Source organism: Canis lupus, chromosome 1 (genome assembly GCF_011100685.1).
Source record: "Canis lupus familiaris isolate Mischka breed German Shepherd chromosome 1, alternate assembly UU_Cfam_GSD_1.0, whole genome shotgun sequence".
NCBI classification, from domain to species: Eukaryota; Metazoa; Chordata; class Mammalia; order Carnivora; family Canidae; genus Canis; species Canis lupus.
The window spans coordinates 94,331,286-94,354,616 of NC_049222.1; the positions used below are offsets into that span (position 1 = coordinate 94,331,286).

The 23,331-nt window shown below is 42.8% G+C and overlaps 1 protein-coding gene across 7 annotated transcripts in view; it reads left to right on the forward strand.

Moving 5' to 3' along the window:
- Positions 1-23,331, forward strand: part of PDCD1LG2 (programmed cell death 1 ligand 2) — an 88,275-nt gene that overhangs the window by 24,456 nt on the left and 40,488 nt on the right. For 3 of the 7 annotated variants that reach the window (XR_005354277.1, XR_005354280.1, XM_038527264.1), the window contains 3 exons: positions 7,449-7,718; positions 15,163-15,297; positions 21,199-21,248. Coding sequence is in view for 3 of the 7 variants with exons in the window: in XM_038527264.1 (XP_038383192.1) it covers positions 7,449-7,718; positions 15,163-15,297; positions 21,199-21,248 (455 nt within the window). In the remaining 4 variants the exon portion in view is untranslated. Of the gene's footprint in view, positions 1-7,448; positions 7,719-8,721; positions 9,086-11,382; positions 11,580-15,162; positions 15,298-21,198; positions 21,249-23,331 lie in introns of those variants that run through there. The other 4 variants (XR_005354278.1, XM_038527266.1, XR_005354279.1 and 1 more) reach the window with 3 other exon arrangements.

Consider the following 23,331-nt stretch of genomic DNA (forward strand, 5'->3'; position numbering starts at 1 on the left):
AGCTGTATGCATCTAGGGTCTCTGGGCAACTCAGGGGCCCATCCTGCCACTCTCTCTCCAGCCGAGGGCTGCCCTTCATTCCTGGGAAGCCACTCTGCCAGCTTCATCAACTGGAGCAGAGATGGCTCAAGTGTGGAATCGGTTTATTCTTTAAATCATACTTACTTATTCTTTAAATCCTCGATGGCTTTCCAACTACAGCATATGAGGATCACAAGACTTTCTGAGAGGTTGCAGGGGCACAGGCAGTTTTAGGAAATGAGTTTCTGATTCTTCATCTTCCCCATGTATTCTTTTCCCAAAATGAGTGTGCCTGAGAATAAGCCTTCCAGGCAAGGCTCTAGGGCTTCCCCTAACACACTTCCTCTTTTATCATTGCCTTCTTCCACTTCATAAAAAAGGGTGCCTCTCACCCATCATGAATGTGGCACATTGCTTGGAGTGTAGAAAACTTCCATAGTGCTAAGCAGAAGAGCGATTAGAAATATTGATACCTTATCAAACTGTAATGACTAACAAATCATCCTGCAAGATAAGTGATGCCAAATTCTGTTTTCAACAAAGTTGAAGGAGGCCCTAGTAACATTTAAGAGCTGATGGTAAAATATAAAGTAGGATTCTTTTTTTGCTGTATAAATTATAAGGCTTTTAAGAATGCAATGACATAATTATAACAAGACTGCTTCCACTGGCACTAGTTTATACGAGTAAGTTTCCTTAGCCCTTCTTGCTGTAAAAGTGGAAAAATTGAAACAGAATCGAAGCTGATCTTGTATCATTCCAACCACAGCCACATGCATCCTCAGATTATGGACAAATAAAAAAAGAGAGCCCCATCCATCCTCTTAAGGGATACAGTTCCAGAAAATTTTATCTTTTATGTTTAATCATTATCAATATTCATAATATTTTACATTTTGATTTTACGTGTACTGATAATAGAGATTAGATTTCGGTGCAGAAGGAAACTTTGAACACTTGAAGCCTTGTGATCATGAGTGAAACAATCCCAATAAGCTAAACGTATTTTGTTGTTGCAAAGAAACATAAGGATAAGCAATAAAAGAGCTTTCTAACATGTTGAGTTAGGATAAAATCCTATAGAAAAAGTGGAATGGGAACTGAGGCTCATGGAATGGTACGGTGTGAAACAGAGCGTAAAGCTCCGACCATTACAGGACGATTTTTATATGTATGTTTCCATGGATGGTGGTGTGTATAAAAGATACCTTCTTTGATACCCAGACAGCATTAGGTACATATGTAAGAGCGAAATCATTGTTTTACTTAAAATATAAATGTTTATAAAGCACTAAACATTATATATTTTTCCAATATAGACACTTAGGAAAAATTTTAAGAACCAACCTAATAAATGTGTGAAAGGATGTATACTGTGTCACCACCTTTTAGGAGGAATGCAAGAAAACCCAGGAAAAGTTCAAGACCATCACCTGAGAGAATTTTACCCTGATCAGGGGGTCTCAGGAGGAAGCGTGGGGCATCTGGCTCCTCAGTTAGGATTTGCTTCAGTGAAACAGGACTGGAGAAAGGATGTGCTTTTTCCTTAAAATGCCTGCTTGATGACATGAACTTGAAAGTAGGTTTATAGCACCGTCTTTGATATCTGGGTGGCAGTTCATATTAAATACAGGGGAAAGAGGACTAATTTTTCAAAAGCACAAGAAAAGCAATACTAGGTAGAATGGCTAGAGAGTCTAGAAGACTTGGTTTTTTTTTTTTTTAAGATTTTATCTATTTATTCATGAGAGAGACAGAGAGAGAGGAAGAGACACAGACAGCGGGAGAAGCGGGCTCCCTGTGGGGAGCCCCACGCGGGACTCGATCCCAGGATCGAGGGATCATGGGATCCTGAACTGAAGGCAGGTGCTCAACCACTGAGCCACCCAGGCGCCCTAAGACTCAGGTTTCTGGCAGGCAGCTTGCAAGTACCCAACTCTGAGTGACCTGTCAGAGGGAAGGTAGGGAGCGTGGCTGAAGAGAAGAGTCCCGGGGCCCTGGAGAGGCCAGGAAGCCCAGCGCCTAAGCCCACAGGCTGACCTCTGGCCCCTGCAAAGGATCCCAGACAGACACAGAACGGGTCCTGAGAACAGAAGGGCCAAACCCACCTGAAGGCACTGGCAGGACATGAGGAGGGGGATGGGAGGGTGCCAATCCACTCTTCCCCCTGACTGGACTGAGGCTCACAGAAGCATTTCAAAGCAAAGAAGAGGCCCCCGCTGTATGGGAGTCCGAAGGAGGACTTAGAACAGAGCTAGGAGGCAAAAGGTTTCCATTTTCTCTCACAATGGCCTTCACCCTGAGGAAGAGAAGACAAAGGGACATGGAGAAGAAACAGCCCATGGGAAGCACTGCAGCCTTGGGAGGACACAGAACAGCTGGGCTCTGGACCTAGAGAAAACATTGGCCTAATGCACTTCTGGGGCTAAATCTCTCCCTTCCCTCCTTTGGGGAAACAGAAGGTCATAAGGAAAGCTGGAGTTAAGACAATTATTTTCTGAATTCTGCAATGGAAGAAGCTCCTGAATGTCCGACCTGTCTAACCCGAGGTTCCTCCCATCTAATGGATGAATTGGGAGCAAGCCTAAAAGACTTCCTCCAGCGATGACTAGAAACCCACCTACATTCTGGAAGACCAAGGCATGTAAAGCTACATTTTTTCACCTTCGTTGCCATCATTCTGATGATAAAGCAGATGCTACTACCAGCAGCTTATCTCTATTTCAGAGATGCTAGAGTTGCCAGTGGCCTAGAGATCCCACAGTCAGAGAAGACCAGGAAAACCGAAAGGGTTCCAACCAGCAGAAATTTAAATCCAAAACTGGCATGTCTTTTAATAGAACAGCTGAGTAGTTGGCTGGGGAAAAGAGAGGCAAATCAGCAATTAGCAATAAGGAGAAGCTGCTGCCCACACTGGACTGGAGGGAGTGGGGGAAGGCGGAGGAATGCAGCTCAGGGCCTATGACAGATACTAGCCACACAACGGACCCATCCAGGGGTAGCAGGAGCAAGGAGGAGCTGTGGGTGCTGCTGGAGAGCCCGTCTCAGCACAAGCATGGGGGAACATACCCTAAATTCTCCCTTCTGTTGGCCCTCCAGACTTCCCACCGTGCCTCCTGTTGGCTGTCAGGAGCCTGGGAGATAAGGTCTACAGGAGTCAGCCTGCATGCAGGACAGAGCAGAGAAGAAAACTCAAAGGCTGGATCTGAGGGTAGACAAGCCCAGGACCCACACAGCGTACATCCTGTGCACAACCTGCTAAAATGCAAGCTGAATGGTAGTGTAGCTGACTAGAACTGTAACAGACTAGACGACTAGTAGTCATTGAATCAGGACTAACAAAGGGTGATTGATGGTCTTGGGTCAACCAGGAGACACAGTCTCCAGGTGCCAACAGGGCTGTTATAGCCAACCTAGCTGGGCCTCCATCATTCGTTTAATAAAAGTAATCTCATGACCTTAGAGTCAAACCCTGCATCAGCCTAAAATGTGCTCATAGGAAGTACTCAGCCACACTCTACTTCCTGCTGCTTAGGTAAAATCTGGAATACAGGTCATGTTCTATTAACAAACAAAGTGAATCCAAAGACTGATATATGCAGGGCTCCTGGGTGGCTCAGCGGTTGAGTGTCTGCCTTCAGTTCAGGTCATGATCCTGGGACCCTGGGATCAAGTCCCACATCAGGCTCCCTCTGGGGAGCCTGCTTCTCCCTCTGCCTATGTCTCTGCCTCTCTCTCTGTGTCTCCCATGAATAAATAAATAATATCTTTAAAAAAAAAAAAGACTGGTATATGGAATTGGGTCTAAAAATTGTCCTGGGAGATATGGTTGAAGGAAGTAGACATATTTTATGCAGAAGGAAAAGACTATATGGAGCTTGCCAATTATCTTCAAATACCCAAAGGATCATATGCAACAGCTAATAATGATTGTTAATGTTAATTGAGTTTTTACTATATTCTAGGCATCTAACTCATTCAATCATCCTAACATCTCTGTTAAGGCCAAGTATGATACTTGTTTTGTTTTTTTTTTAAGATATTATTTATTTATTCATGAGAGACACAGAGAGGCAGAGACATAGGCAGAGGGAGAAGCAGGCTCCTTGAAGAGAGTCGGTGTGGGACTCAATCTCAGGACCCTGGGATCACAACCTGAACCGAAGGCTCAACCTCTGAGCCACCCAGGTGTCCCCATACTTGTTTTATAAATGAAAAACCTGAGGACTTGACATATCATGCAATCAGCTCTTGGCTCAAGTTTTAGTCAAACCACGTTCATAACTACTATACTGCTCTAATGTTGTCATACTAAATCAGACAATTACTAATGGGTTGGAGCTTCCAAGAGGCAAAGTTTGACTTGGCAGAAAGATGATCTTTCCAGTAAAGTTTAACTTTCTTATTGTCTAATTATGGTAATGGCTGCTCCTGGAAGTAGGAGCTTCCATTTATCAATGTATTTAGCCAAAATCTAGTTATCTAGCGGCTTACCAATATCAGAAAAGAAGTATTATTAAAGATAAAAAAGGACATTTCATAATGATAAAGAAGTCAATATGGCAGGGAAACATAATGGTCCTAAATGTGCATACATCTAACAACATAACTTCAAAACATATAAACAAAAATTGACACACCTAAAGGAGAAATAGATCCACAATCATATCTGGAGATTTCAGCTCATCTCTATTATAACGGATAAAGTAAGCAAAAAAATAGAAGAATTGTGTAAACACCACCATCTTGGTCTAATTGACATATATTAAACATAACATATATTAAACATAAACCCAACAACTGCAGAATAGGAAGTTGGACTAGTTTGAATTATAAGATCACTTTTACATCTGAAATTCTAAAACTTACTCATCTATTCCTAAGAATATCCCCCTTGGTGTCCAGCTTCCCCATTGTGTGTGGCTAATAATGATGTATTATCACCCACTTCCCAAATTGCATAAAGCTATGGAGGTATCTTTAATATTGGATACATGCAAGCTATGAGCTCCCATCCCTTCCCCCAAGTCTTAATGGTTCTTTTCATTGAACATCTCTCTCATTCCTCATTTATATATCCCAAATTACAGCTTCGGCCTCCCTCCTGATTCCTGGCCCTCCTACCTCTGAAATCACCTCCAACTTGTCTCCCGAGATCAGCCTCTTATTGTGAACTACCCTGTAGAAATGGGCCAAACCTTCATATGCAACACATTGTTCCTAGGCAGCCATTTATTCTCCTCCATCCCCCCCACCCCAAGACCCTAGAGCTTACAGGAACAATCTACTCTATGGATAAAGGATTTTAAGAAGACACCAAACTAAGGGAAAATAAGTGTAGATAAATAACATTAAATGAGAAATAGGCAAGTCCTCAAAATGCATGCTTCAGATACTGTTGAATTGCTAGAAGTTGATCAAAATTGGCTTCAAGGAGACTGGTAAGTCTAACCAGTTCAAATCCTCACTAGGTTGCTTCAAAATCTGATTCTCTTTATCTTCCACTAGTTCCGTGTACCCCTAAGTCCCCGGGAAAACATATCCCCCTTCCTGTGTCTTTTGCTCCATCCCCAAGCTTTTTGCAGTTACATCGACAATCATCCTCTTATGATGATTCCAATACAGAATTCAGAATAATGTAGCCATGAAGGGCATGAGCTAGAGTCCCCCTCCTCACCCCAGATTCCAGCTATTTCCTTATTTACAAAATAGAGATATGGATTTTACCTATCTCCTAGGGTACTTGAAGAGTTTAAATGAGGTAATATATGTTAAAGAGATAGAATCAGGTTTTAGAGCCACTCACCCCTGTTCCTCTCCAAGTCCTGGACCAGGTGAGCTCTACACACAAGGATCAATAGCCAAATGGGAAGTGAACTCCATGTTTTAAATTAATAACTAGACGAGCACATGATTTTCTTCTTTTCCCTCTCCCAACTTCAGGGCTTCTCTTTTTTCTTGCACACTCATCTTAACTTATGTTTAGGGAAAAAAGAGCCTAAAGTTACGCATCTATCCAGTCTCACTGATAAGAGAGTCCACCCCACCCACCCAGTTCCTGGAAGCTGGAAAACTGTGAGCAGGAAAGATGTCAGAGTTTTTTGAGGCAGGCAAGCCAGTCAAGTATGCTTTATCACATAGAGGCAAGAACTTCAAGAGAGGGCCACAGATTGTGAACCGCATGCAAGATGCAGTCACCCAGTCCAACGAACTGTGACCCAGTGAGCATCTTTGGCTATAATAAATCAAGTTAGCAACTCATGACACTGAGATACAAAGAGAGGTGCTCAAGGAGCAAAAATTGTGAGAGGGGCTTGCACATTCCTTTCCCTCCACAGTGTGTAAAATTACAAGGCACAAAGCTTAGCCCCTAGCAAACCTTTAGTACTCTATGCACATTTGGTGCCTAACAGCCTTCCACATGGCTGTTATCATGATTTTCATGTAAAATTGCTTCTCACAAAGGGTGTACCTGTGTATACTCTTTCCAACAATTTTAGAAAAAATTGTTTCATCACACTTGTGCCATATACGCAATCAAAATTCTGTTTCTAAAATATTTCCTACCTAATGAAAGCAAGTACTCTTTTCCTCTTCCCTTCACTAAAAATCAACAGGTTACTTTCCATACTCCCTTATATCTGCATATGTTGTTAATATTTATTTTTCGGCTATAATCTAAGATAACTCTGCAGTTTGTCCTGGTGTCTTCCTGTTGTTTTCATTGTTACTTGTATGCATTTTAGATCTCAGTTTTCTAGAGGGCAGGGAGCCACGTTTGATGGATTCACTCAGCATACACTACACAGAAATGCATGTGTGTGTGTGTTAGACAGGAGAAGAGGTCATAAATATAGCCAATTCTTGACTACTTATAGACAGAATCTAGGTCTTTAATTTTTCTCCTCCTAATCTCACTTCTAAGGAAAGGGGGAAATGGGAAGAGAATTTTCTCCTGTAGAAAAAGCAGCAAATAAGAATGTGAGCATTATCTAGTGATTTTACTTTTCATCCTCTCTTTTCTCCAGTCCTCAGCTGTGAGATAATTTACAATAGTCTTGTAAATGGGAAGGAAGCCACAGAGTGTGGTGGGATGAAGCCCTGTCGAGATTTGGAATCAAGCTTCCAATGTGCAGACATTGGCTTCACTAGTTATTAGCCCTACGAGTCTAGGCAAAATACTCAATCTCACTTCAGCTACCTCCAACAAAAACTGGGAATATCAACAATGCCAGTTTTGTTATACCATAAGAATTAAATTAGTGTAAACAGTGTGATATCAGAGACAAAAGACATGTGTACAAAATTAACACTTATTGGTTCACATTGATGATGGTAATTTTGTTCCTACCACATGCCATTGAGTACAAAGCTGTCGAGGAATCAGAAAAGAAAGACTTATTTCTTTTTCTTCTTGTGTTATCCAGCTTCCTACAAGAAAATAAACACTCATTTCCTCAGGATCCCAGGGCTGGACGAGGTAGAGTTCACGTGCCAGGCCGAAGGCTATCCCCTGGCAGAGGTGTTCTGGCCAAACGTCAGCGCCCCTGCCAACACCAGCCACACCAAGACCTCCCAAGGCCTCTACCAGGTCACTAGCGTCCTGCGCCTCAAGGCACACCTGCGCGGGAACGTCAGCTGTGTGTTCTGGAATGCTAACGTGAAGGAACGTACTTCAGCCGTCATTGACCCTCATGGTAAGAGCGGCCCACGCTTCCTAACTCCATCAGTAAGGATTTAGGCAGGAAACAGAGGGCACATGCATACTGCGTACTTGGAGGATAGTGCGATAAAAGGTCTATTTATGAAGGTGTGGTCAGAATTTAGAGAAGCTACTAAGGATATTGCAGGACCCTGTGGCTTCAACAGTCAGAGGAGCAGTCGCCACTGTTGGAGTGGTTACTGGATCCTGGGAAAGGGGATGGTAGGGAAAGTGCCCCTGACAGCAGCGGTGGCCTCCAGGAGAGGGATGCTGTGGCCTGTAGCAACTCTGGACGGTGGAAGCCCCGTGAGTGAACTCGCAGCCTCATTCTCTTCCCACCCTCCAGGCACCTGCTGGTGCCTCCCACTGGCTGAACCTGGCTGGAAGCCAGAGAACAAGGGCGTCCACGGATGTGTTCCATTATGGTCAATCTCTCAGAGTTCAGAGCGCAGGGTGGAAGTGTAGAGAACGGATCTGAAGAGGAAACAGAAAGTATCCAGCATAAAACTCATCACTGTGACTCAAGCTCAGTGCGGGGAGTCAGCAGGAGGAAGATTACTTTTCTGGCATTGCTGACGGTCAAGTGGTAATGGGGTTTTCAAGGAAAACTAGCTTTTTGTAAAAATCTTTTAGAGCCTTTGCTGGCTATGGTGAGTCCCATACTTTAGAACTTCATACACCAGGCCAGTTTCAAACAAATTTTGGGAATGTTTTTTATTTGCCGAGTAAGAACATTTATTTGCCACGTAAGAGTGACTAACATCTAGTATCAACGTCCTTTCGTAAGAGATAGGCCATTTTATCACCAAGCACATCAGAAGTTTTCTAATGCTCCTATAATTAATTTCTGCAAACTTTTTGGGCTTAAGAAAACATGAATTTATTAGCTTACGCCTCTGAAAATCAGAAATCCAAAAAGGGCTTTGCTGGATTTAAACCAAGGTGTTGACAGGATGGTAGAGGCTCTAAGGGAGAGTTCACTTTCTCATTTTTTGCAGCTTCTAGAGACCACCTGAATTTCTTGGCCCATGGTCCCTTCCTCCACCGGAAGAGCCCACAACTGCATCACTCAGACCTCTGCTTCTTGTCATCACATCTTTCTTGATTTCTCCTGCCTTCCTCTTGTAAGGACCCTTGTAATTACATTTGGTGCCTTCACCCAATCCAATAATTCAGGTTAACTTTCCCATTTTGAGGTCCTGAATATAATCACCTCTACAAAATCCCCTTTCCCCTGTGGGGTAACACATTCACAGGGATTCAGACATGGACATCTTTGAAGGGACTCAATATTCTGCTACCATCCCAGCAAAGGATATAATCTCCAAATAAAGAATAGTCCCTAGTACTGCTTAAATTCAACTTTATAGAACATGTACTATGTTGTCATTGTATTTCCCTTTTTGCCTTTTGTCTTAGTCATATAGAACAGAGCCTAGGACAGGGCTTGTGTAGCATATGAGTATTTAGGTGGTGACCTCGGGAACAGAAGGGAGAGGTTTAGGAGATTCAGACAGGGAAGAAGGAAAAGTAAGTCTAAGGGTAAATTATTAGAGTTGTTGCTGTTGGTAAAACAGGAGCTCAAATACCCAAGGACCTCCTGGGAAGTGTCCAGACAGCTTCCTAAGATGCCCACTCAAAGCACATCAGGTGGAGGTCATCTGCTTTCACCCCTACTGTTTTCACCCCACCTCTCCTCCCTGTGAGCTTTGCAGGTATGTGGGCTGAGTGAGCTCCCTCCAGCATCTGCAGTATCAGAGGCATTCCAGGGCAGAAAGCAAAATATCCATTTGAAGTGAAAGAAGTGAGTCCAAGCCCACCTAGACTTTCACTGAGCCACAGTGGAAGTTGGAGGTGAAGCTGGGAAGCAATGAGGCAGGACTTCAGTAGTCTGTCCCTTGCATTGCTCAAGGCTACCTATAACCTAAGTCCACGTGACTGAGCCTTTAGGCTGGGAGGCAGCCATGATCTTTTCAAAAGACTTCAGATGCAAGAATTCATAGAATAAGCTCCAGCTCCTGCAGCTGCAGTTGATCCCAAGCCATAATTGATCATTGATATCTCTCTCATCCACCACACATTCTAGATTTCCCTCACTCAGCCCTTCAGGTGGAACAGCTTGCTTTCCTGGGGATGGAGAGGAGGCTGCTGACTCCAACTTTCAACCTGAGCCTTTAGTTGCCTTGCCCTGAACAGACCAAATTGTCTTAATTGTCTTTTCATTGTTATTACTGACTGTGGAAGTCATACAAATCATAATCTATGGATCCCTGAGTTCCAGACATGGTCTTCCTTGTCTGCATTAGGTGCAGCATTCAAGTTCTCTTTGGTAATCAAGAACGATCACTCCACCAGTACAGACATTCTTTTCTCTGCCTGCCAGTCCACAGCAGGTAGAACTCAGGCTGACTGACCAATAGCTATAACTTTAGATGCGGTAAGGACATATCCCTTGGTAGAAGGGTAGATATAGATATATCCTTGCCTCCAGGAAGCTGGACCTTTAATCAAGTAGTGCCTAAATTTATGGGGATAAGAAGCAAACATTTCACAAGTGGGTCATTGGATATGGTGAGAAGGACCAACCTTCAGCATTGAGGAAGCCCTGGCACAGAAGCAGCTTGTGCTTGAAGTGAGATTGTCAAAGAGAAGTGAATCAGAACCTGACCAGAACCATCCGTCATTCGGCCACATTCAGCCCTCGCTGAAATCAGTGGTGGAAAGGACAAGATAGGAGCTAGGGCTTCAGAGATATCTGATCCATCTCAGATTCAAGGACATTTCCATCATGGACTGGCACCAATCTACAGACAAGACTGAGAACTTTAAAGTGACTCAATGCCCAGCTTGTCATTAATTTCCCAGGATCTTCTTCCAGGGGAAAAAATATCCTCCCTGACGTAGGCTTCAGGGCATCCAGCTGCATCATTGTCATTGCCAACTCTTTACTTTCCCTCTGATCCACACTTTACTACCCAATTCCAACACTGGAGTTAGCCCATCTTCTTCCCAATGGTTGTGATGAAGTAAGGAGGTAAAGAGAGGAGTGTGCTAACAATCTTGGTAGAGATGAAGCCATTAGAAATGCCTCATTTTTAGGGTCAACTTTGGGTAAAAATAGTGATTTGGCAAGCTCCTCTTTCAACATTCTCTACTTCTCTCTTTATCTTTTAAAAAAGATTTTATTTAATTACGCATGAGACACACAGAGACGCAGAGACATAGGCAGAGGCAGAAGCAGGCTCCCTGCAGGGAGCCTGATGCAGGACTCCATCCCAGGACTCCAGGATCACAACCGGAGCTGAAGGCAGATGCTCAACCACTGAGCTGCCCAGGTGCCCCTACCTCTCATTTTATCACAGTGAAGATCCCCAGACTTGTCATCTTATGAAAATTGAGCTATAGCTAATTCATACTAAAACTTTAGAGGCATTTAAATGCTAACAATCACAGGGGAATTTATTTTTCTTGGAATTGCTTAACTGTCCTTTGCTGTGTGGAATCTCCTGCCTGGTTAAGTGCAAGGCAATAGTTTGGATGAAATGTGGTTTTCCAGAAGGGTCAGGGAAATAGGGGCCTGGGTTATGTGAATTTAGAAATAACTAGAATCTAGCCTTTGCACCACTGATTATATCAGTATTTCTTTTTCTTTGTGGTAGAGAAGTGGGAGCGCACACTGACCATTCCTCTGGAAACTTTGAACCAGTGAGAAGTTACAAATGAAGTAAGGTGGCCCCTATTTCCATGGAAGCCAATGTAGCTGAATGCATAGTCAACAGTCATAGGAGGGGCCTGTGGGGCCTGCGTCAGCTCAGGATCTTCTAGGATATCATTCATAGATGCAATTGGCAAAGAGGTAAAGAGATCTTTGTGCACTTAGAGATTTTCAGCGTAGTTTTACCCATCCTTCCCAGAGTTATATCCATGCTACTACACCCTAATATCATTCTTGGGCTCCAGTCTGCAATCTTTCCACACCATGTGCTCTTTGAACTTGCTTGCACATTTCCCCTCCATGATTTCTTTGTTCAGGCAGTTTCTTCTGCATAAAATATAATTATTCACCTTATTTACCAACTTCAAGCCCACCTTCTCTCCAAAGCAACTTTGATAACTTCACTGCACAAGGGGTCTTTCCCTTACCTCTCTCCTAAGACTGATTACATGTACCATGATGTTGCTTGCCTGTGACTGTATGTGTCTTTTTTTTTTTTTTTTTTTTTTAATTTTTATTTATTTATGATAGTTACAGAGAGAGAGAGAGAGAGGCAGAGACACAGGCAGAGGGAGAAGCAGGCTCCATGCGCCGGGAGCCCGATGTGGGATTCGATCCCGGGTCTCCAGGATCGCGCCCTGGGCCAAAGGCAGGCGCCAAACCGCTGCGCCACCCAGGGATCCCCTGTATGTGTCTTTTGTCTTTCATTGCTATTTTATTTTCCATGTATTTTAATTGCTCATATGGGTCTTATTTATACCCAGACCAAAGTGAAAACAGAACAGTCTGCCCATACTAAGTCCTCAATAAATATCAGATTAATGGGTTGGAAGATTAGTTTTGTAATCCCAGTCCCATTGTCCCAGCCACCAGACTGTGTGGGCTGCCAGGTCACAGCAATCAAATGATCCCCTAATTGGTGGTCCAAATACCAGCAACAAATGACCAAAGTCATACATCCTCTCACAGTTCCTCACTTCTATTTCTCAAAGCAATTTTTAAGTTGCTTTATGACTGTCCCCTTTATACTCATTAGTTGAGCTGCTCATTGCTGACTTCTGTGACCCACCACAAACTTCTGCAGAAGTTAACGAATAAAGCAAATACGGCAATGACAGCCTGGTGGTGGGAAGTGCTCCAGTGGCTCCAGGATGTGACTGAACATCCTAACTTTTAACCAGAAATGAAAGGTCAATGAGACCATTTTCTTTTTGAAACAAGGGTTATTCTGCTTGGCTAGTTGCTGCATTTTCATGAGGAAATGTAATGAAATTGGAGACAGGAAACAACTCTAACAATATTTTTGTGGGGCTGGAAGTGAAGCCCTCCCAAACGACCTGGAGGGGACACTTTGGCAGTGGTCAAGAGCATAGCCTCTGAAGTCAAACGGACTTGATCTTTAAATCCTCTCTCTGTTACTACTAGCTTTGAGAACATGAACATATAATTGAGACATCCTAGAACTTGGTCTCACATTTGTAGAATAAGAGTAAATAATGATAGATACCTTAGAGTGTGATTATGGGGATTGAATGGAGCATGATTGCAAAGTCCTCAGCACTCAGAAAGTATGGAAACATGGGGGAACATATAAAGCTTCTAGCAAGAGTGCATGGGACTGTGGCAAGGATAATACATACTTTCCCCATTGCATCATCATATCACTGTCAAGTAACATGCAATTATTATAAAACAATCTATAAGAATATGTATTAGGATAAAGCTAAGCTGCCATAGCAGAGAGACCTCAAAATATGACTCTAACAAGACATAAGTATATTTCTCGCTAATGTAATATTGAGAGATAGAAGGTGATTCAAGTGGGGAGGTATCTTTATTCTATTCTTTCTGGGTTCTTTCCATCTTGTTGTTCTCTCATTCTGTAGAATGCTGTTTCTGTTGAATTGTCAAAGCAGGGTCACTGCCAATCCATGTTTCAGAAAGAGAAAAGGATGGTGGAAGACATATCCACTCTTTTAAGGCCGGCCAAGACTCAGAAGACCCATGACTTGAACTTAGTTTACATGGTTGGTCATTCCTAACTGCAGGGGAGCCTCCAAAATGTAGTCTTGAGAAGCCATGTGTCTGCTAATGCCTTAATACTAGGGAAGTAAGGGAGAATCAATTTAAGGGATAACCATCCATCTGCTACAAAGTAACTAAGGACAAGGAGGATCAGGCCAGGTATACTACATAGACAAATGATTAATTCAGCCCCAAAATTCCTTATTGACATCTTTCATGTAGATAGTACTTGGCTCTATAGGGGATTCAGGGGTGACTTAGGTGAAGTGTTTGCACTCCAAATACTTAGAGTCTAAGCAGACCAACATTCATCATTAGAAAGTCTTCAGGAATGTGTAGAGCTTCTGTACGTGCAAGGAGCTGTGAAGGAACCTGCAGAGGACATGAGTTTGCATAGAGGAGCTGAGGGAGGCAGGGATTTCTCCTGTTGTGAGGACACTGAAGGACTCACGGGTGTTACTTTAGTGGTGCTTATTAAGCACTTCCTAAAAGTAAAGGAGCAGTTGTAATCCGTGTGGGTTACCCAATGTGTAGATGAGCCAGGTTTCTGAATCCTTTCACCACACTGTTTTCAATAGAGACAAATATCTCTGGGGTATGAGCTTTGGATCAAACAGATCCAGGCTTGCAATCCTGACTTTGCTACTTATTTAGCAGTGATAACCTTAGATAGATTATTTAGAATCTCTGAGCCTTACTTCTGGAACTCTACAATGAAGGGCTCAAATGAAATGGTGTCTAATCCTTCTCAGCTAAAATAATCTAGGATTATCAGATGGCATTGAGATGGAGAAGAGGGAAGGCAGTTAGTGGGACTGAGCCCTTACTCCCGAGCAGTTTTGCCAGGTTTTTCCTGGACCAAGCTCTTGTGCTTATCCTATATAAGTTACTACGTGGGGCAAAATTCAGGCTTTTGGAAAGGGCATAACTTACTTGGAGTACTCTTCTACCTCCTACCAGGAAGGCCCCCCCTCCAGGCTTCCCCATTGTCAGTCTAGAGCCCTTATTCTAACCTATAGATATCCAGAATTCTCCTTTACAAGGCCCTCCCCAGTTTCCAAAATTGCTCTTCTCATCTGCCTCTCTACTAAACTCACCTTTTCCTCAGTGCCAGAACACTGATTAGCTAAGCCAAGGACAGGTCTAGTTGTAGTAATTCATACTAAGGTATGTTAACACTACAATATTGTATTTTTCCAAAAAGATCCTGTTAATCCTTGAAATTGAATAATTGATAGTATGGAATCTGAGCACTGAGAGTGCTTGACAGTGGAGGGAGAAGACATGTTTGAGTTGAAGGGCTATCCTGGAAAGAAAGATGATAGATAGATAGATGATAGATAGATAGATAGATAGATAATAGATGTATCATAATGATGAAAAACATGGAATATGGAACCAGACAGCCTGGGTTATATCTCAGCTCTATCTCTTACTGTATAACTTTGGGAAAGTTTTCTAAGCTCTCTATACCTCACTTTTTTCACCAGTAAAATGAGAGTCATTGCAAATCCTGTCACTTAGGGTGGTTGTGAGAAGTAAACAAACTAGTAGATGCAGCATGTGAGAAATAGTACCTGGCATGGAATAAATGCTCAGCATATTGGCTGTATTGGTTGTAACCTACTCAGATGGCCAACTTGTTGGTTTACCTGCAAGCTACCATGTAATGGGATTCTGGTGTTTTTCTTTGATCCAGGTGGCAATGAACCTGATACCTCTTCAAACTGGCTGCTTCATGTTGTCATCCTTTCCATCATCATTGTTTTGATATTCATAACTACAATGATAGCCCTAAGAAAACAGTTCTTCCAAAAGCTTTGTTTTAAAAAAAGTAAGTGAGTTTTATTCATGGTAACCAGATGGACTGAATGTCTACAGTGTGAGACTCTGCTTTGCCCCAGTGGCCTACAGCTTCCCAGTCTCATACTATTCTCCTCAGGGCTTGTGTATCACTTTGGGCTTAGGGGCTCCTTCTGATGATTTTCCCCCAGAAGAAAATGGCTCTAGTCTTCAGTGAGCTGAAGTCCTCCTACTAAGTATTTTAAAAGGAATGTTTTGTTCCTGTGCTGAAAGAGTTTGCTTTGTTCTTTGAGCCAAGAAGTGTCATTAGCTTCATGAGATCAGTGTTATTTTGGCAATGCAGACCGCTGTGTGGTCAGTTTGCTGGGGGGAGGATGCCAAGATCACTTCAGAAGATCCTTCAGTTCTCATCCGTCCTTTCCCCAGTCTGGGTGTCAGCAGGCTGAGCCCTTCCCCCAGCCCCAGGAATCTGAATCCCCTGGTTGGTAAGGAAAAGAGAAAAGTGTGTGAGGCCATTTGGGGGCATGAAAAGCATCTGTTTTGATGGTGTCCTGAAGTCTTTCAGCAGCAACCCAGGAGTCCTTCCTCAGCTTGTCCTGTTCTCCCCCACCCACTCCTATTGAGCAACTTTGAACCCGGGCCACAATATCTGCAGACTGGTGCTTTCCTAAACTGTTTCTTTGTCAGCACCCAGTGTGTTCCTCCCAAGGTCTACACATGGCCTTGTTTATAGAAAAGGAAATGGCATGTGGAAATAATAGGAATTTGGGGTGGACACTATTTGAGAACTGGGGTACTTTTAGGTGGTTGTCATGCTGCATTTATAGTCTAACTTCTGTATTCTCTTCTGCCATAAGATATTATCATGCTCTATTTGTCCATTGCCCTATATATACATCAACATGGGTACTAACCACAACACCCTCTACTATAGAATCCCAGGAACTATTGTCAACAGAAAGGGGGGCCGTGAGGATTGAGAAAGAAGGGAAAAAAGAAAAAGAGAGAGAAATGATAGAAATGGAGAAAGAGAGCATCTCGCCATAAAGGAGGATTTTTAGTGTCTTATCCAATAGAACTTTAACTAAACAGGATCACTTCTGCAAGTCTGTGACCTCAGAGAGCCATGGCAGGTATCCCTCACCAGAATCTTATCTTCTGCCATCTTCTCTTACCTCCTCCATACACACCCCTCAGAAAGAGATCTATGCCTAAGTTCCAGGCCCGGGTTCTGAGAACCTCTTAGTCACCTCGGAAATGAGCAACACAGTCTTCTGTCCCCACTCTCTTTGGGAGAATGAAATGGGGTAGAGCACTCAAAGGTAGAGCAGAAGAAATTCTTTCCATTATCCTGTACCCCAGTCTCACAGGTGAGTAAGGATTTCAGCAGCTCCAAACTGGGTGCAAGGCTCGGGTACCAGCTGCGGTGGGAGACACTTGTTGCTAATAAGAGTTAAGTGAATAAATTTGCAAATGATTCCTTTTTTGTTTATAATGAACCAGAGTGAAATCACAGCAGCCTATAGAAGACATGCCCTCCACTCCCACCCCACAACTCACATGCACTGGGATCTGCTTTCTCTCATGGGAGGCACACAGGTGCACATGCAAAAATGCATCTGCCATGGACACAGACTCATGTGTCTTGGAAGAAGGTTGAGAATGGCTGACACTGTGAATAGAGCTTTAAACCAGGGTCCGAATGCTAGGTCTGGACCTGATGCTGCCGTGTTTAGGCTCTATGATCGTGTACAAATCACCTAACTACTTTGAGATGGTTTTTCTATCTGTAAAATGGGAAATGACATGAGGATGAGCATTTCACAGCTTATTGACCCAACCTCACTGCCACTACTGGGGTTCACCTGGACTAGAACAAGATCTTCCAACTTGTCTCCCTGCATCCATTCTTGCCACTTGTGATACGGACTATTGTCACTTTTAGCTGGAACAGGCTTCTACATTCCACCAGCCTACTACATCTCCATGACTGGCCCTCCTCCAGGGCTTCCCCTGCTCACCAGATGAAGCCCCAACAAGCCCTGAGTGGTGTGACTCACAACAGCTTTACACTTCCTTACCATGGCCCGTGTTCTCCAAGCTCTAGCTGTAGAGGAGTTTGTAGTTCTCAGAGACCCCCAACTCCTTCAATCCTGAGTTTTCTCATTTAGCATTCGCTCTTCTTAAAGTACTTCCTTCTCCTAGTTCGCCTGAGTTGGTCATCCTTTATTTATTTTTTTACTATGCATTTTAATTTTATTTTTTAATTCAATTTGCCAACATACAGTAACAACATTAGTTTCCGATGTAGTTTTCAATAATTTATCAGTTGTGTATAACACCCAGAGCTATTCACATCACATGCTCTCCCTGATGCCTGTCATCCTTTGAATCTCAGCCAAGCTGCCATTTCATCAAGCCTGCTCTGATTCTATGCCCTCATCATACCCATTACAGCAAATCGCCTTGTGGGATGCTTCCATAGCACCTACTTCTCTTTTCAATACACTGAGCACACATTTATATGTCTAGGACCTGTTTTAATACTTTGGGCTATAAATGTAATTGCATCCCTTTTAATTTTCCAATTAATTTCCTCAAGCACCTACCTGCCCATCTTAGCCAGAAGTCTAGTGTCTCCTTCTTGCAGCTTGTACTTCTTCACTTCCCACAGACTTGTCAGGAGGCTAACTTAGCCCACAGGGCTGCTTCCAAACAGGCAGGGAGGGTCCCAGGGTGCCAGGTCAATTCCTCAGAGGGCCCTGGTTTTGAGCTGCTACTGTTTCTACTCCTGCCATACACAGCTCTGTTCCCTCTGGGGTGGGTGGATGAGGGTCTCCATCCAACATGCAAGACAGCCTTGCTGGTCCGGGTTCTCACACAGACCAGAATGACCCAAAATGACAACTTTCTGGCTCCCTTCACATGTTTTACCATTGTTTCCAAAGCAAGACCCTCAAGAGCTGATGAGACCAAAGGGGCTTCCTGCTTTAACTACAGCTGCACCCAGCCAGCTTCTTCTGCTCAAGCCTGGGATGGCAGTCCTAAATTCCTTCTTCTTTTTTTTTTTAAGATTTTATTTATTTATTTATTCATGAGAGACACAGAGAGAGAGAGGTAGAGACACAGGTAGAGGGAGAAACAAGCTCCCCGCGAGAAGCCTGATGCAGGACGCGATCCCAGGACTCTGGGATCATGGCCTGAGCCAAAGGCAGACACTCAACCATTGACCCACCCACGTGCCCCATAACTTTCTTGAGTTCCTCTTAGAGCCAGGCTGCCCTGAACTTCTCAATCCATCTGAGAGAGTCAAGTAAAGGGGTAACAATCTCATCCCTTTTCTAGCCAGAAGGCTCCTTGGTTCCTAAAGAGATTAATCCACCTATGTTTCAACGACCAACTCTGCACAGCATGATGTACTGGGAGGGGCAGCCGTGGTCAGTCCATAAAAGGTTTTGTACCTAAGAGGAGCATTCAACCTAAGAGGAGCATTTTAACAATTCAGGGCTCCAGGTGACTCACTAGATTCTAGAGAAGAATCTAGCAACTTCTATTGTAAAAACAATGTCAAGGTCTCCTACATCTACTAGTCTGTAAGTTTCATGAGTGCAGGGGCTGTGTTTCTCTTATTCACCAATATATGCCTACTGTCTGAAACGTTACCTGGCATATGTAGATATTCAATAAAATTTTACACATTGAACTTACTATCTGCAGGTACCCATGCTAATCTGCTCCATATGATATAATAGCCATATGTGTTATTTACGTTTAAATTAAATAAAAATTCAACTCCTTGGGCACATTTTAAGTGTTTATACCTTATTAATGCTCAACAGTGACATGGGGCTAGAGGCTACTGCATTGGACACAGCAGATATACAATATTTCCATCTTCGCAGAAAGTTCTGTTGGACAGCGCTGGGCTAGACCCCTTACAAACTTCTTTTCAATTAATTTTACAAAAACTGCTTGAGGCAAGGAATAGTGTTGGTATGGCAGATGAAGAAACCGAAGCTCAGAAAGTATTCCTAAAGTCATATAGCTGGGGTTTGAACACAGGTCTGTCTAACACTAAAATGTGTGGCCTTTTTTGTTACCAAAGTGCTTAAAAACAATTGACTCAATCTGACTAGCATTATTTTGGGCAATGGAAGGAGAGTTTCATTCCAAAAGAATTGAGTGACTTGACCATTGGCTGGGCCAATGGAAAAGCCAAGCACAGAATCTAGGAAGAGTCACCAGGTCGCTATAGAGACCAGATCTCTAGAATAGGCCTACAGGTCTTTTTTTAAATTAATTAATTAATCAATTTATTATTTATTTATTTATTAAGATTTTATTTACTTATTCATGAGAGACAGAGAGAGGGAGAGAGAAGCAGAGACATAAGCAGAGAGAGAAGCAGGCTCCACGCAAGGAGCCTGACATGGGACTTGATTCCTGGACTCCAGGATCACTGCCTGGGCCCAAGGCAGGCGCCAAACTGCTGAGCCACCCAGGGATCCTCGGCCTACGGGTCTTAAGAACAGTATTTCTCAAATGCTCTGTGGTAAGGAACTATTTATTTTTATTATATTTTTAATATGTTAGGGTCAATGCTTTTGCAAAATAAGCTAAAAATTGAATTACTAAAAAGTGAAAGAAAAAGAAAAAGACATACAAGCCCAGTTTTTACTGGATTCAATGAATATATGACATTTCAATAAATGTCAGGAAAAAAAACATAGACAAATTACTATTAAAGTTTCTAAATGTTTATACTAGATCTCTATAATTGTCTTATTGAGGGCTGCTAACCAATAGTTCACCTATCACCATTAGCCCATGGACTCTACAGTCTAAATGACACTGTCCTAAGAGATTGAGCCAGGACTTTACAGGGATTTAAACCAAAGACAGAATATGTTGGCTGATGGTTACTTAAGAACCATAGAATGGCTGCACTAATCCCAAGCATTAGGGAGGACTGCCCTAGGAGTGCCTAGGTGGCTGAGTTGGTGAAGAATCTGCCTTCGGCTCAGGCCATGATCCCAGGGTCCTAGAATTGAGCCCCACATCGGGCTCCCTGCTCAGCAGATAGTCTGCTTCTCATTTTCTGTCTGCTGCTCCCCTTACTTGTGCTCTCTCTCTGTGTCTATCAATAAATTAATAAAATTTTAAAAAGAGAGGACTCTACCATTCAAGGACAATTTCTGTGGGTTAACTCTTAGGCTCAGTGTAAATCAAATATAAATCCTTGTAAAGAAGACTGCAATGCTGGATAGAGGCCCTCCAGGTCCAGGCCAACGTCAGTATTGTCATGAGGGAATTACTAAAAATCTGGTATACAGAGCAGAAGCAGAATTAGGGATTCACTGAGTTCAGGTACCCAGGCAACTGCAGGACATGGACATGAAGCTCTGGAAGAAAATCAATGTAGGGGAGAGAATGTGACATCAGGGGTTGAAAAAGAAATGAAACCAGGGGAACAGTGGTTTCCTTTTATGAACGTGTGCTTCTTCCCCCTGAGTTACTTTGAAACAGTATCTGTCATGTACACCTTAGTATAAATTAATTGATCGGACCTTTTGCGCTATGTAGGGCAGACAGGAAGGAAGCGGCAGTCAAGAACAAAGCAGAAAAGGGAGAGAGAATCCTGAAACCAGACGTTTCCTGGGCTGAATACCCAAATTAGCAGGCCCTCAGTTTTTGAGTGCTTGGGACAAGGGTTTGAGAAAGGAAAGCAGAGGACTGCTTTGTTTGCAGTTTTCACCTAAGGGTATGGTTTTATATACCCTGTCATTCAGCCTGAGGTCTCCAGCCAAAAGGCACATTTGGATTTTTACATGTCTTTTATTTGGATTAACTTTTTGTTCTGCCATCTTTTAGCCTATAAACAGAATACTTTTCTCATTAATCTTATTCCATCACTGGAATTTCTCTTTTTCAGACACAACAAAAAACTCTATCACCACCGTAAGGAGGGAAGTGGACGGAGCTGTGAGTAGTCCATGATTTGTCTTGTCTTTTTCTGTCCCAGCTTGATTTAAGAAATGACCACTGTTCTATGAATGCACAAAGGGCAACTGGACGGTTTCAGTCTCTGCAGAATCTTTCTGTTCAATGGCATTTCAGCTAGTTGCTGTTGTAACCGTATGTTGTTCTATACTTTCTTGGGAGGAAAAAAAATGTCTGCTGTACAACCACAGGACAGTTGTACAGCCTTTGGTCTGTCTATATTTCTAAGCTCTCCAGCACAGGACATCTGGGCTCACATATTTGGAAATGTGGTTAATACTTAACACCAAGGGAAGATATTCAACTGTAAAGCAACCAACGGCTCCTGTTTTTGCAACAATTACTAAGTACGTTGTCTTAGCTATGGGTCAAGTTTGTAATGCTCAGGGAGTAAAAAGAAAGTCTCTTCATGAAGCTGACAGGCTTGGAGTTGGAATTTGTGGAAGATGGGATGTGGAGGTCAAGGGAATTGGGGTTGCTAAAATCATTTGGGCTAGTTGGATGAAAAGCATAGACCCTGGGGAAGTGGTGTTTTGAGGACAACAGGCGTGGGTCATATTGCACAAAGGGTATTTCTAGCTCTCTTGGGAAAGCCACCTTTCATTTTGTAATCTAGGAATCACGTGGTGTGACACATGAATTCATGAGTTCACCAAAATGAGAGGCAATTCACAGAAATTTCTAAATAGCTTTGTTATCAGCCACTCAAAATATTCAGAACTGGTCCTTTTAGAATTCTGCTGAATATATCTGTAAAATTCCAGAGGCACCAACTGTAAAAGCAACTCTAGAAAACCTTCCATACCAGGGTCTGTGTCTGGCCAATACAGAACACACAGCAATTTATAAGCATAAAATAGGACCAGAAGGAATAAAATTAGGCCCTGCAGCCTCCCACCTGCCACCATATCCCTGAAAGCCATTCGTGAACATACAGCTTGTTGCCGTAATTCTCATCCCTGGGTGCAGAACCAAGGAGCAAACTGCAGCTTAGACCTGAGCTATACTTGAGGTCCAGTTATGCTGAGTTTCTCTGAATCCACAGTGAGATTTTCTGGACTCAGAAAAGTTTCAGATTAATACTGGCAGTCCTAATTGAAACATCTGTTTCTTGAGAAACAAAACTCCTGTGTTCCTATAGATCCATCCACTTGATCAAAAGGTGAGTTTCCATGGGAGTGGCCTCAAGCATTTGTCTGAGTTCCATGAGCTCGAGCCTTTGTATCTGTCTCCTTCAACTACTCAGCAGGAGGAAGACATAGTGAAAGTCTTCAGAGCAGAGGGGTAAACTCAGATGCCCATATTGGCAGGCAGGTGTTGAAATGAGTAAGAAGAACATTCTATAACCAGGTAGGGAATGGTGACAAATGGACTAGCCTAATATTGTCAGAGAAGATGGAAATCCAGATTTTTATATAAAATATCCTGGTGATTAAATGCTGCCTGAAAGTATTTCAAATACCAAACAAATCAAATAAAATATGTCCATAGGCTAACTGAGCCCACCAGTGGCCAGTGGCAACCTCTGTCCTAGAGAGAAAGTATTATCAGAAAAGAGCTTAGAATCTGAGTAAGAAAGGCAGAACCATCCATCTGAGGAATTGAGAGATGCTCAAAAGCTTGCAACCATTCTAAATGTCTCATCCTGTGGCCTCCATACGTCTGAATATTGCACTGTTAATAGAGTGACTTCTTTGGATTAACAGGGTATCAACCATTTTCAAATACCTCTCCTTAAAACAGAAAAATCTCATATCCTTTTAAAATGGTATCTGAGGGATCCCTGGGTGGTGCAGGGGTTTGGCGCCTGCCTTTGGCCCAGGGCGCGATCCTGGAGACCCGGGATCGAATCCCACGTCAGGCTCCCAGTGCATGGAGCCTGCTTCTCCCTCTGCCTGTGTCTCTGCCTCTCTCTCTTTCTCTCTCTGTGACTATCATAAATAAATAAATATTAAAAAAAAAATAAATAAATAAAACTCCATATCTAATTCCAGCCTTCCATAAAAAGGTTTAAAAAAAAATAAAATAAAATAAAATGGTATCTGAAATTCAAAATGAAGTAAAT